The sequence below is a fragment of the Monopterus albus genome, unplaced genomic scaffold, assembly GCF_001952655.1.
Source record: "Monopterus albus unplaced genomic scaffold, M_albus_1.0 scaffold347.1, whole genome shotgun sequence".
Lineage (NCBI taxonomy): Eukaryota > Metazoa > Chordata > Actinopteri > Synbranchiformes > Synbranchidae > Monopterus > Monopterus albus.
Window position 1 is genome coordinate 223,008 of NW_018128227.1, and position 12,930 is coordinate 235,937.

General features: G+C 40.8%; 2 protein-coding genes across 3 annotated transcripts in view; both read right to left on the reverse strand.

The window, feature by feature from the left end:
- Nucleotides 1–7,717, reverse strand: part of ergic3 (ERGIC and golgi 3) — a 21,475-nt gene extending 13,758 nt beyond the window's left edge. For both annotated transcript variants that reach the window (XM_020625155.1, XM_020625154.1), the window contains exons 1-7: nt 7,525–7,717; nt 6,381–6,451; nt 5,283–5,370; nt 5,063–5,182; nt 4,172–4,268; nt 3,914–4,079; nt 3,390–3,447 (exon numbers count right to left, since the gene is read on the reverse strand). In XM_020625155.1, coding sequence (XP_020480811.1) covers nt 3,390–3,447; nt 3,914–4,079; nt 4,172–4,268; nt 5,063–5,182; nt 5,283–5,370; nt 6,381–6,451; nt 7,525–7,612 — 688 coding nt within the window. In that variant the 5' untranslated portion in view covers nt 7,613–7,717. The remainder of the gene's footprint in view (nt 1–3,389; nt 3,448–3,913; nt 4,080–4,171; nt 4,269–5,062; nt 5,183–5,282; nt 5,371–6,380; nt 6,452–7,524) is intronic.
- Nucleotides 7,718–8,279: 562 nt separating this feature from the next.
- LOC109974779 (homeobox expressed in ES cells 1-A-like) lies at nt 8,280–11,869 on the reverse strand. The gene is made up of 4 exons (XM_020625161.1): nt 11,686–11,869; nt 10,245–10,402; nt 9,968–10,069; nt 8,280–8,814 (listed from the first exon to the last, which is right to left on the reverse strand). The coding sequence occupies exons 1-4, from the start codon at nt 11,804–11,806 to the stop codon at nt 8,617–8,619; spliced, it is 579 nt and encodes a 192-aa protein (XP_020480817.1). The 5' UTR covers nt 11,807–11,869; the 3' UTR covers nt 8,280–8,616.
- Nucleotides 11,870–12,930: the final 1,061 nt, after the last annotated feature.

Genomic DNA, 12,930 nt, shown 5'->3' on the forward strand with positions numbered 1-12,930 from the left:
AAGACACACGACTGCTGGAACATCCTTATATCAGCTTGGACATTTTATCAGTTATTTCCTGATAAAGTGGGGCAACTGTGGTTCAATGGGTAGAGCCGTCGACTCCTAACCAGAGGGTCGGAAGTTTGAATCTCGGTGCCTGCAGTCCACGTATCGAAGTGTCCTTGGGCAAGACACTGAACCCCCAAGTTGCCCCCGATGGTTAGAGCCATCGGTTGAGTTGGCGCCACAGATGGCTGCCTCGGTTCTGTACTGGAAGCAAATTCCTTGTAACATACTTGGCCAAATAAAGGTGATTATGATTATTTCATTGCAGTAAAATTTGAAAGTGGAGTCCCTCACTTTGTCTTCTGAAGAGGGGTTAAAATAATGCCTAGCACCAATCTAGTAACACCACACCAACTACCGTGAGTTATGTGTCTCTTCTCAGTGACTCGCGTCACCACCATGTGATCAAGACGCAAAACAATGCATTTAATGGTGCAGAGGAAACTCAGCCCAGCACAGCTCCACCACGAATGCCTCGGCTTGGCAGGGCTGACCTGTGCCAACTGAAAAACACCATTTAAAAATTAAGAGTCTGCATAACTTCTGTCAGAGCAATCATCCAGCCCCAAACACACAAATCAGTGTTTAATGCTTTATGGTCAGACTAAAGTTTTGGGACTTATTAAAGTCCAATTCATGTCAGCTACAACTGCATCTAAACTCAAATCCTCAGTATATGTGATTCTTATCTTGCTTCTGCTCCTAAGCTTTCAGATACCACATCAAATTAAATGAATTCAGATACATTCAATCTCATATCACACAGCATCAGAGGATGCTGCTGTGTTCAAGGTAGGAAACTAACAGCAACAGCAGGAAGTGCAGCCCAAACTTCAGCCAACCAAATTGTTTTACTACAGCACAGGATTTTCAGTTGATACTTGGCTACCAGAAGGGTAACATAGCTCACTGGCTACGTTCTTCATTTTATTAGTCACGTACTCTTTGCTTCAGTTTAGAAGCAGCCGCTAATCTGTGACATGTTTGACAATAAACTGGCTGGTCCAGTACATTTATTCCATGGCCAGTTGCTGTTTATTTCCTGCTTTGTTTTAATGTTTAGTTGCAGCAGGAAAAGTCAAGACAGACACTGACACACGACGATGGCAGAGTGAACGTCGGTAACTGCGGTGGAAGGAGGAAGTAAATGAAAAATAAAAATGTGGACATACTGTATGACAAGGGAAAGAAAAAAGTGAAGATTTCAGTGTTCAACTAATACAGTATCAATGAATAATGTCCCCTACATTAAAAACTGAAAACATCTGCCAGTCAAAGCAGGCAGAGTTAAGGAACTAACTGTACTTGCCAGCTTCTGCAATTTCATTGCCTTCATTGTGGAGTCCTAGGGAGCCATCATGGCCTGAATGAAGTTCCTGAGGCTTTTTCACTCTTGACTGAAAAACAATTCTGCACATAAACACCAATGGCTGCGGTTTAGGAGGAGTGCAGAATATGGTAGAGAACACTGGCATCAGTCCTACTGCTTTGTATGAGAACTGACATGTTGTCATGTGACATCCATTCATCTTCCAGGTGACCGAGGCCACAGAAACATGCATCTGTGTTTTCTGTTTGTGTCATTTATTTTTTTAACCATATTACACTCCATTCACTGATGAAGCGTGAAACATTAAAATATGTAAATACATAAGTAGGTGGACCTTGAGCTAAGATTATTCTGTCATAACCGAATCCATTTTGCATGTTTCACACCTGTAAAACAAATGCAGCACTTCCAGGAATTTTAAACTTCATTTTCAGGTTTTAGTGCTGAATCAGTCTTGGACCATAAAGACCAAGGACTTGAGGTCTGACCACAGGATTTGATCAAGTCAGACATCAGCTTTGCTTTTTTTTTTTTATTTCTATGAGGGGGCTGTACGCAGGCGTGGCTCATCATGTGATGCGTGTCATATGACTCCCGTTACACACACCGGAAGTGGTGCAAATTTAGTGCGGGACTATTGAAATGGGTGAGCACTTCAGTATTTTATGCTTTTGATGCAGATTGACACCAGGAAAATCAGCCTGGAGCGTATGCTGAAGCATTTACACCTGTCAACCCTGTACGCAGGCGTGGCTCATCATGTGATGCGTGTCATATGACTCCCGTTACACACACCGGAAGTGGTGCAAATTTAGTGCGGGACTATTGAAATGGGTGAGCACTTCAGTATTTTATGCTTTTGATGCAGATTGACACCAGGAAAATCAGCCTGGAGCGTATGCTGAAGCATTTACACCTGTCAACCCACGATGGCGTGCGTCAGTTTGCCACCGATGTATGGGCTTTCATTGAAAATAACGGGTGCGGGTGTTTTGTCGCACATCACACATCCTTAAGTTCGTACTGGATTTCCTGGTCAGTTAATAATAAGACAGCTGACTTGTGGACAGAGGGTGAGAACGTGTAACAACGTGACCACTGTATGCACTGGTGCCTGACATTCCTGTCTCACAGCTGACTGCAAAGTTTTAACTACAATAACATCTGTAGCATTGTATACAATGGCTCAAAGTAAAACTGTTTCAATTCTGACAAAATGCCACTGTTGAAACTGACATCACACTTATTACTTGTTGCTGAAAATACAACAAACCCCCGAGATTACTCTGTACAGCCCTGAGTTGTAATGAATAAATGGTGTGTTAATGGATGAGGTGGTTGTGGATGTATGGGTCTGTGTAGAGTTGATGGATGGAAGAATAAACAGACAGACACACACTCATCCCATCAAAAGCTTCTGAACACTTCATTACGGCATTTTGGAGTAAAGCTACACACTCACTGTAAATTTACTTCAAATATATTAGTTGGGAGAAACGTAAAATTGGACTAAGAACATATTTTTAATCACAAAAGCACTAAACAGTTCTGACAGTGTAGCTTTGGAGCGTGTTACAAGTAGCACCTACAGGCAGATGTGTGATCTAAAATGTAACTACACATCTGGGCTGCACAGATACCGAGTGGATGCACTGTGTGGTGAACACCTGTGTTTTCTCCTATAAAGTTCTGATACTGGGACAAAATAAGCCAAGAAGGACTTAACTGTCTCTTTTTCAATAACCTATATTTAACAATGCCATCTTTGCTGCAAACCTTCTGCTTACCGCAGCTGCCACTCTCAGTAATCACACTATATAAATAAGGTGACCTCACATACTAGTGTTTGCAGCAGTCCTCTATCCAGTAACGAGACAACCTATCTGTTGCTGCTCATATTGCAAAGTGATCCGCCGTCATCCGCCACAGGAAACTGCCAGCGGGTGTTCAAAACCCTTGAATGGTAATGTTTGTGTGTATATGCACAGAGTCGGTGGACAGCAGGCCTTACCGTGGACATGAGACTGCTGGAAGCTTTTTCCAGGAGCAAAGTGGAAATTTCCTGCCACCTAAACCAAAGAGAGGATGCGAGTATAAATGAAAAGGATCCAAATGAAGCACTGTGTGTTGTTTAGCGTTTCCCATTTTACTTGCAAACAGCTGGTATGGACTCAGGTGTCACATTCTTATGGCCAACGTATAACTCTGGTCACTAACATGCTGTACACTGTGCACAACAACTTTATTTGAACTCGAATCATGTTGTAAATGTACAGGATGAGTAAAAGTACATCCCTACTCTGTTCATCAACTATAGTTGTTTTGAAAGCAACAACGTCACCAGTTTATTTTGCATTTTTGATACATGTATTATATGCACGGTCATATGTCACTTCTCTAATACTGGGGTGCCACTATCTGTGTAAAAAGAACACAGGGGTGGTGATATGCAGGCTTTTTTTTGGTTCATTGTAAACAGGCAAAGCCACAATAAAGAGGGCACCAGCAGCAAATCACTAAAAATATCTGGAATACCTTGTTGACCTCGAGGAAGCCATAAACTTGGCAGCCTTCATTCTTCTGCTCCTGCATTTTCTGTGTGAAGCCCTCCCTCTTACACTGCTCGATGGTGTCTGCGTTCTTGAACGCCCAGCCTCGCCGGCGGTACGCTTCCCGCACGTCATCACAAGTGTTACAGCATCTGCGGACGCACGCACCAGGCAGAGACACAGCACGTAAATACAAGGTTACAAAGAACGTACAAAGGCAGCAGAGTGTGTGCTGTGGTCCTACTTGAGCTCTTCAGTCTCAGCTCCGTAGCAGCTCTCACATCTGTCCGGGTCCAGTGTACTGGGGTCAAACACTTCACCATCGTCAGCCTTACCAAGTTCTACACAAAAACCCAAACATGATTTAATTCAAACATTCAAGCTAAATCTTCATTGGCACAGGGTAGGTTGCACTGCAAAGGCTCTTGACAAAACACATGAAAAAATGGGTTGGCTGATACGGTGTTGGCAAATCAAATACCGCACCCACATGACAGTTGAAGCTGCTGTTGACAGAATTAACCCAGGGATATATCATTCACACTGGCATTCCAGGATCATATTTTCTCTTCTCACAGCCCAACGTCACCAGTGCAGCACCATGTTTGGCCTGAACGCCTGCAAAGAGCTACTGAACACTGTCAGGAGTTTAACACTAACACGAGGATCTCGGGTTCATACTTTTATCAGCTGGACTCTTATCACACTCTGCATGTTGGTGTAAACCAGTCATTAAGCTGATCTTCTGGCTGCCAGTAAACACTAGAGAGAGCTCAGGTCCTCCAGCCAGTTTCTTTTGGACGTCCAGAGAACTATGTGCAAACGATGCTGTGACAGAGATTTTGTTGTGGCCGCTCCCAAACTGTGGAATGTTATCACTAGAGATCTGATCCATTTTGGACCAAGCACTTTTTAAAACAAAGCTAAAGACTTACTTATTATTCACTTTGGCATTTTATACCAAGTAGAGCTCTGACGTCTTATTGTTTATTAATACTGGTGTATTGTTTTTAACCCTCTTTTTCTCTCATTGGTCTTTTACTTTACTGACTTACTGTGAAGCACTTTGGTCACTGTTATTTGTGTTTAATGTGCCATATAGATCAAATTTTGACTGAGTAAAGTCAAACTTTACCATGTTTCTCTGCTTCATTGGTGACAGATTTGAGGTCTTTATCCAGCCGCTGCTTGAACAGGTTGTGCTCAACATCTAACTGCTGCTCCCCAGCCACGTCCATCGCATCTATACTGAGATCTGAGGAAGAAAAAAAAAAACGGAGGGGTTTGTGTTTATAATTATCATGTGTCATCATTAACATGTGAACTTTACCAGCATTAAGAGTAGTGCTACTTACAGGCGCAGGGCATGTGAGGGAAAATGATGTCGATGTTGATTTTCAGTTTGTCTCCTCGTGACGTGTCGACATACAGCTCAGGCTGGACCTGCAGCAAACAAACAGCATGAACAGATTTCACTTCAGTCATTCAATCAACAAGTCTGACACTTGTTCAGGGAACATTTAACTGAAGATTTGTAGGATATGAAGGAATAATGCATCTTCCCTTTAGTCACATGTTTTTTCCACCAAAACAACTGAAAATAAAGTCCACTGTACTTTCTACAATCTGTAAAGTAAGATTTCTGCTGTTCAGCTTGGAGCCTGTATACTATACTGTATTTGTAGCCCCACTACATTTTGTTGCATGAAGTAAAATACATGTCATGTTCAGACCAGTTTTGCCATTAACACTTATGAGGAACAAAATGAAGACTACAGTGTGCCTTGAGCAAACAGAGGTGCATACTGTGTGAAGTTATCAGGCTGGTCTGACAGGAAACACTACTGATGGCCAAAAGTTGCTAATCTGAATACTAGGTAGTCTTCACTAAGTCTGGATAATGTTCTAATCTGAGCCTTTCATCACCTGCAAAAAAAAAGCAAACCCTTAACTGGTACCCAGTGGACAGAATAAGGACAGAGTTAGGGAAACAAACAACAGTCAAAAACAAAATATGCTTCTATTCCCTGTCATGTATTAATACAAGTAGCAGTGTATTTGGGAAACTGGAACCAACAGATATTTGGCCATTTAACAGATTCATAAAACAGCTGCAAAACCTTTTCTTTGCAATCAACTAATTGATGCATTTAAGTTCCTCTTCTAGAAGCCATTTGGTGCTAGTGTATATTTTAGTCAAGCAGGCATTGTTCCATATAATAACCTCTCCTTTCACCCAACCACTCCACTCCTTTCTCTGTCTACATTTTTTGGCTTGCGCATGTGCAGCAGATGAGGAACCTGACTATGTGTAGGCATGGCAGAGACGTTTGTATTCTCCAGCAGACACTTGCCTTGGGAGGTCAGTTTCTGCTTTACGCGACTGTGAAGAATAGAGCTGACTGAAGCATGGTGACAAACTGTAGGGTAACAGATAATATGGGAGAACTCACCTCTTTAGTGAGATAGTACTGCAGCTCAGAGACAAACAGGATTAACATGATGACCCCGCTGATGATGGTCACTGCAGACACAGACAGAGGGGGCCAGAAATCACAAGAGTGCTTTCAATTCTTGCACCCAGAATCTGAACCAGGATTTAAAGGACAAAATCCCTCAGATCCTCATCTTCAGTTTCTTTTAAGGAGTTCAAAACTCTTATTCTCCCTCCCAGTTAAAGCCCATCATTCTATTATCATTCAAGTTGAATAAGAAATGCAAACTGTGATTACTTTCATTACTGGTTAAAATACAGATTGTTTTTTTTAAATGAATTGATTATTTGTTTAATCTAGAACATGTACTTATTATTTATACCTATACCTTTATAAATAGCTTAAAATTTACATATCATGGCTGCCAGAGTTATACTACTAGATATACACTAGCAAGCCACTTTATTAGGAACACCGCCTTTAACTATGTCCTCAATAATAAACATATAATTGAATTTATACATTTATGACAATTTCACCAAAATCTGGATCTTCATAAACGCAGACGTTAAGGCGGAAGTGTTGCACTAATTTGTATACAACTGTACAGGTGTACCTAACAACGTGGCCGTTAGGATTACAGCACGATTCACTTCACATAGTCGAAGGAAATGAAATGTATATCCTGTATACAGCTTGTCTAATGTCACTGATCTAATTTCGTATGCGTTTTAGTTATTTCATTAAAGTAGTTCACCTTTTCGGTTACCTATTATGCTCACCTTAACACTCAGAAGAAATGTCAAGTTTCTTGCAAAATAACTGGTATGGTTGTTTCCAGATAAAACGCCGTTAAAATGCTAAAAAGACTAAACGATATCACAAAACTTTATCCGCTACCTAGCTATATATTTTTCATATATTTATTTTTTTTGTATCATTAGCTTCATAATGTTACTCTATAGTGGAACTATAAATGTTTCCGAAGTCTGTTTCGCTGTCATTCGTGTTTAACCGGCGTTATAAACATTATGTTAAAGACTGTAACTCGTCTTTAATATATTTCATGAATAAGGGACACATAAGCAGTTAGCCATGTTGTTAGCAGCAGCACACAGCAGTGTGTTTGAATGGCTGCTGCTGGTAAATTCAATCCACTCACCGGTCGCTCCTCCCCACGTCTTCACTCGGAAATCCTCCAGAGTTTTGGGATACGCGTCAAACTGTTTCAGTTTATTCAACGTGTCCATTTTCTAAAGCAGAAAACCGCCGCTAAACGCGATTATTACCGAGCGATTCCAGTACTCCAGGTATGCATTACCCCGCTTTCACTTCCGGGACACGCAAGGGGTCACGTCAGCACCAATCAAAGCCAGACACGTTTTTTTTTTTGTTTTTTTTTTCCAGTTGACGAAATTGGCAAACGCACACACACGTCTGAGACTGTGCAGAGTCTGAATAGTTTTGTGAAAACAACAAATAAAAATCCACATGCGCTCGTGTATCATGGTTATGATACTTATTCAGGTTGTTTCCATGGAACTTCACTGTTTACATGACTCTAACAGAATCTTCTGGTCACCTGTGTGCAGTTTATCATATGACAGTAAAAGTCCTGCAGTAAATCCTAACTTCATGAAAGCGAGAGGTTTTTGGTGAAACTGTTTTGGAGAGGCGTTAATTGAACTGTATGTGAAAGCTATTAAATTGTACTGTACTGACAGGTTTCTAGGTGTCCATCTCATTTATACCAGTGAGGCTAGGCTAAAAATCTATAGGCTATATATCAGCCTTCAATCAATGCCAAACATGTGTAGCCTACTGGAGTGAGTTAATGCAGGGGGCAGACAAAATTCTAATCCTTTAATTGGTTTTATTAGATTTTGTACAAAAAAACTATTAACATATTAAGACCCTTTGATACAAAAAACACAATCCAGAACAGACGTCACCATAATAATGTCCATACTGATGAATCCTCAGGAAAACAGACTCACACACTTCCCCAGTATTATGAACTGTCTGTTTTGGGGTTATCTCATGTAAATATAAAATCCTCACAATCAAAGACATGAAACAATCTAAAACAATCCACTGGGATGTGGCAATAATCACAGTTTTATGAGAGTTTGTGAGCAAACTACAATTTAATGTCATGGGACATGAAAGGTAGAAGTTGAAAGAAACTGTAAATTTACAGAACACATAAATCAGCAAATCCTTCACAAGATCCAAAGTCCTCAAGTCATCAGCATCACTCCTCAACCTCATGCTGGAGATGTGAGGTGAACTGCTGGGCGAGCTCCAGGTCACCTTGCACAGCTCGCTCAGCCTGCAGTTGATCTATTATCTCATGTCTGACCCGGAGGTCAGCCACGGCCGTCTGGACCACTCGCAGGCGGGATTCTCTGAGGGAACGTCTCAGTTTAGCCCTTCGGTTCTGAAACCAGATCTGACACAGAGAAAGAGTGGAAAATTTATGTGGCAAATATGGCAGGAGAAGAGCTGCTTGTTGGATAGATTACTGAACAGACCTACCAGGCTCAGGCCCAGGGGCTCAAGGGATCAGAGGCCCCTGGACCTGAGGCTTTGTATGAAGTGAATCAACATTTCTTGTTGGAAAGACAAAGCAGCAAAAATAGATACAAAATAAGCTAGAAAACAACCACAAAGAGCCACAAAATCAGCACAAGGACACGCAAAACGTCCTAATAAACAAAAGCAAGTAAAACTAACAAAAATAACTGCGAAGAGATGCAAAGCAACTGGCAAAGTAACTAAAAAGAAATTAAAATTGACCAAAAAGAGCTGCAAAACACATAGACTACAAAGAGATGCAACACGCCAGTAAAAACCATTCATCTGCTTATCCTAACGAGGGGGTCTGGAGCCAATCCCATCTGACATTAGGTGAGAGACAGAGTCCACCCTGGACAGGTCACCAGTCTATCACAGGGCTGACATGTAGACAAACAACCACACACTCACTTCTATGGGCAATTTAGTCTTTGGACTGTGGGAGGAAGATGGAGTACCTAGAGAGAACCCATGCAGGCACAGGGAGACACTGGGACCCTGGGCACAGACATGTAAAAGGTCCCCCACCCTCCTTATATAGGAGAACATGCAGACTCCACACAGAAAGGCCCCGGGTCAGCAGGGGCTTGAACCTGAAACCATCTTGCTGTGAGGTGACAAAGCTCACCACTGTTCCACCGTACAAGTCAAAACAAAAAAATATAGTCACAAAAGAACTAAAACATCTTTGGGATCTGTCGGTCTTGCTCCTATATAAGGAGGGTGGGGGGCCTTTTACATGTCTGTGCCCAGGGTCCCAGTGTCTCATAATCCGCCCATGGCTACAGGAACTACAAGCATGATGCAGCAAACTTGTGCCCTGGTTTGTGTGTGTGTGTTTATTTCTTGAAATATTCTGCACGTCTTGGGCATCATTTTACATACACTTCTTAAAACTCATCTTAAAATTCTTGAAAGAGATTTCCATTAAATGTTGAAGGCTGGATTGAAACAGAGGCTGTAATAACTTTTTAGTGACTTTTAAAATAAAGTTTCACAGTGAAATTCACAGTGTATGCTGTTTGAACCTGTATTCTGTCCTCGTCCAGGTCGAGCCTTCCTGCCAGCTGCTCTCTCAGCTGGATACCTGGATAACAGTTCACCTGAAACACTGTCTCCAGCATGTTCACCTGTAGACCACACACACACACACACACACACACACACACACACACAGAGAGAGAGAGATTAACAGCCTAAAGAAAACCTCTGCTTTCAGTGTCCTCATCCTTGTCATATGTTTGAATGAAAGACGCCCCTTCTATCTGTCTCAATAACTAATTCACTGACCGATTAGCTGATTACCTGACTGTTGGTGAAGGCGGTGCGAGGTCTGCGCCCAATATACCAGTTTGATGTCGGTTTGTCCAGCTGTGGATGTTGCTGCTGTTGTTGTTGTTCACCACAGCGTTGTTGTTTAGAAGAGAGACTGTTCTCTCTGTTCTCCTTTTGTGCCCTGATCTCTGGATTCACACACACAAAAAAAGAGCAGATGATAAATTATACACCTTTCTAAATCTAAATATGACAAATAATCAGTTTGGGGGAGCTTTTCCAGCTCTATGAAATCAATTTTATATTTGAGACCCAACAGTTTTCAGATATAGTTTAATGGGTTAACATTATCCTTGGCATAGTTATAAGTTTATTATTTAAATCCATAATAGAATTATGAAAACATAACACATTTCTGTGAATATGCAGTAACATATATGCTTCAAACATTATGTTTGTGCATATTTAGTTTAATTTTGCTTAGTTTACAATTGGTGTAATTTAACTGAATGGGACACACACTTCTTAATCAATAGAGAAACTAAATGAGTGACAGTTTGTTTAGTTCCTTTTCATCTTTTGTTCCAGATGTAATGGAACCATGCCCCATAAGCCAAATATTTATTCCAGATGTTGTAATAAATATTTGTTTCCAAAAACTGCAAAAACGGAATTTTCAAAAGCTATGGGTTAATTTACAGGAGGACCACTATTGGCTAATGTTTGTCCAAAACTAAAACATTAAATGAAATTTTTGAATGGAAAATATTGGAAAATCTAAATGTAATTTAGAGTGAATATAAGTATAGCAGCTATTTATGGATATTGAGGAAATAGGAATAATCATGCTGCATTCAGAAGTCATATTATTATACAATTGAGTCAAAAATTAAATATTTCCATTTATAGAAAGATTTATTTAAAAAATACCCTGCTCTTCTCAAAGACATTTCTTTGAAAAGACTTAGTATGAGCCTCATTTTAGAGAAGTGAATTTCTGTACAAATGTTACCAAAGCAGCAGTGCTGCACAGGATACCGTGCTGCCAGCTGTGACACATTCATTTAAATGAGATGGAAAAACTGACTAGAGCTTTAACTTTATAAATGATACGTGGTACAGCATGGATGCAGTTCCATAGATGACTTATGAAATGGGTTTCCAGAAGTGAAGGAGGGGTAGGTCTTTACATGTCTGCGCCCGGCAGCCCGCTGTCTCATAATCAGTTCATGGTCAGTTCTGTACTTAATTTTGTGGCACATTATGACACATACCTTTCATTACAGACATGAGTAAATGTACTTGTAATGCAATATTTTTACAGTGTGTTATTGCCATTTTAACTTGAGTAAATTATTTGACTACTTCTTCCACCACTACATATTAAACAGCCTGTTAGTGTGTCACCAATACAAAGCAGATTCATGACTTGTACAGAAAAGGATTCAAAGTGGAAACATCTGCTCCTCACCTGCCCATGGTCGGTGGAGTTTCAGGCAGTTTCCAGGTCTTTCCAGCTCCAAACCCAGAATCCAGTCGATGGAAAATGGCAGCCTGCGTTCTGCTGTCTCAGGAGGCAGAGTGGACACCATGATGACTGATCTGTGAGCACAACGCCCCCAGCGTGATAAGAAGACTGCTGACAACAACCGAGACAAAGTTACTCTGATTTCACTGGCAAAAAAGTTCCAGAAGTAGATTTGCTTTCAATATAAATAATAATTTAAAAAAAAGCACTGATACTGTGGGGCCTTTACTTTGGACCAGTGGTCTAAAATAAAGGTGTATGCATGGTTCAGTCTGAGGTGCATGTGAGGCAGTGGGAAGACAAACTGCTGACTCCTTGTTTAAATGGGAGTGGAGGATTTACACTGGCCACCAATTAGAATTAGGAAGTGGTTTTCCATGTGAATGAGATCCCCTGAGGTTCCATACACCATCTCTGTTGAGCGAGTGTCTGTGTTACTGAGAGATTTAGTTTCAAAATCAAACGACCGAACTCTGAAAAAAAGAGTATTTGCAAATATTGTGAGAAACAAAAAGAGCAGCTCACCTCAATGCATGTGTGTACAGATGTACCTAATGTGTGACTGAGTGTGTGTAAATGTATCTGTACCTGAGTTTCCCCTCAGGCGAAACATCACGCGAGTGCATGTGTGAGATTAGGACGAGGAGGCTTTTTAAAAAACTGTCACTCTGAAACAAACACAAAGCAGAATCACCTCCTTTTCTTCAGAGCTACCAAAGTAGAAAATCAGTTTAGTTTTCACCCTAAAATAAGTCTGAGGCTGAGTTTAAACTAATAATAATGATAATGATGCTAATCGTGGCAATAATAACGATCCAGAGAGATCCACTAATGCTATTTGCCTAATCTGTGTGTGTTGTGATGCAGATGAAGCTCGTAGTGGCTGAATGCAGGTTGAAGCAGCAGGGAGGAAAAGTCTTTTCAGAAGCAGATTAGCTCCTAATGAAGGCCTTAGCAGCTTTAAACCAACAGCACACTTGTTTATTTATCCCTCAATGAAAGGTATGTCAGGATGTGGTGACTACAGGCAGGGAGGAAGGAACCGTTTAACATTGTGGGAAAGTACTTTGCAGCATCTGCAGTTTTTTTTAATGAACTTTACTGAAAAACTATAGCAAGTAAAAATCATATTGTGTATACAACTCATGCATATACATATGTCAGAGGGAACAATACGATAAAATAAAT

Coding starts and splice junctions, on each gene's coding strand:
- LOC109974779 (XM_020625161.1), bottom strand. CDS start 11,806: ATGGTGTCCACTCTGCCTCCTGAGACAGCAGAACGCAGGCTGCCATTT. Junction 10,070..10,244: donor CCGCCTTCACCAACAGTCAG/GTAATCAGCTAA, acceptor TGTGGTCTACAG/GTGAACATGCTGGAGACAGT. Junction 8,815..9,967: donor TGGACGAGGACAGAATACAG/GTTCAAACAGCA, acceptor TCTCTGTGTCAG/ATCTGGTTTCAGAACCGAAG.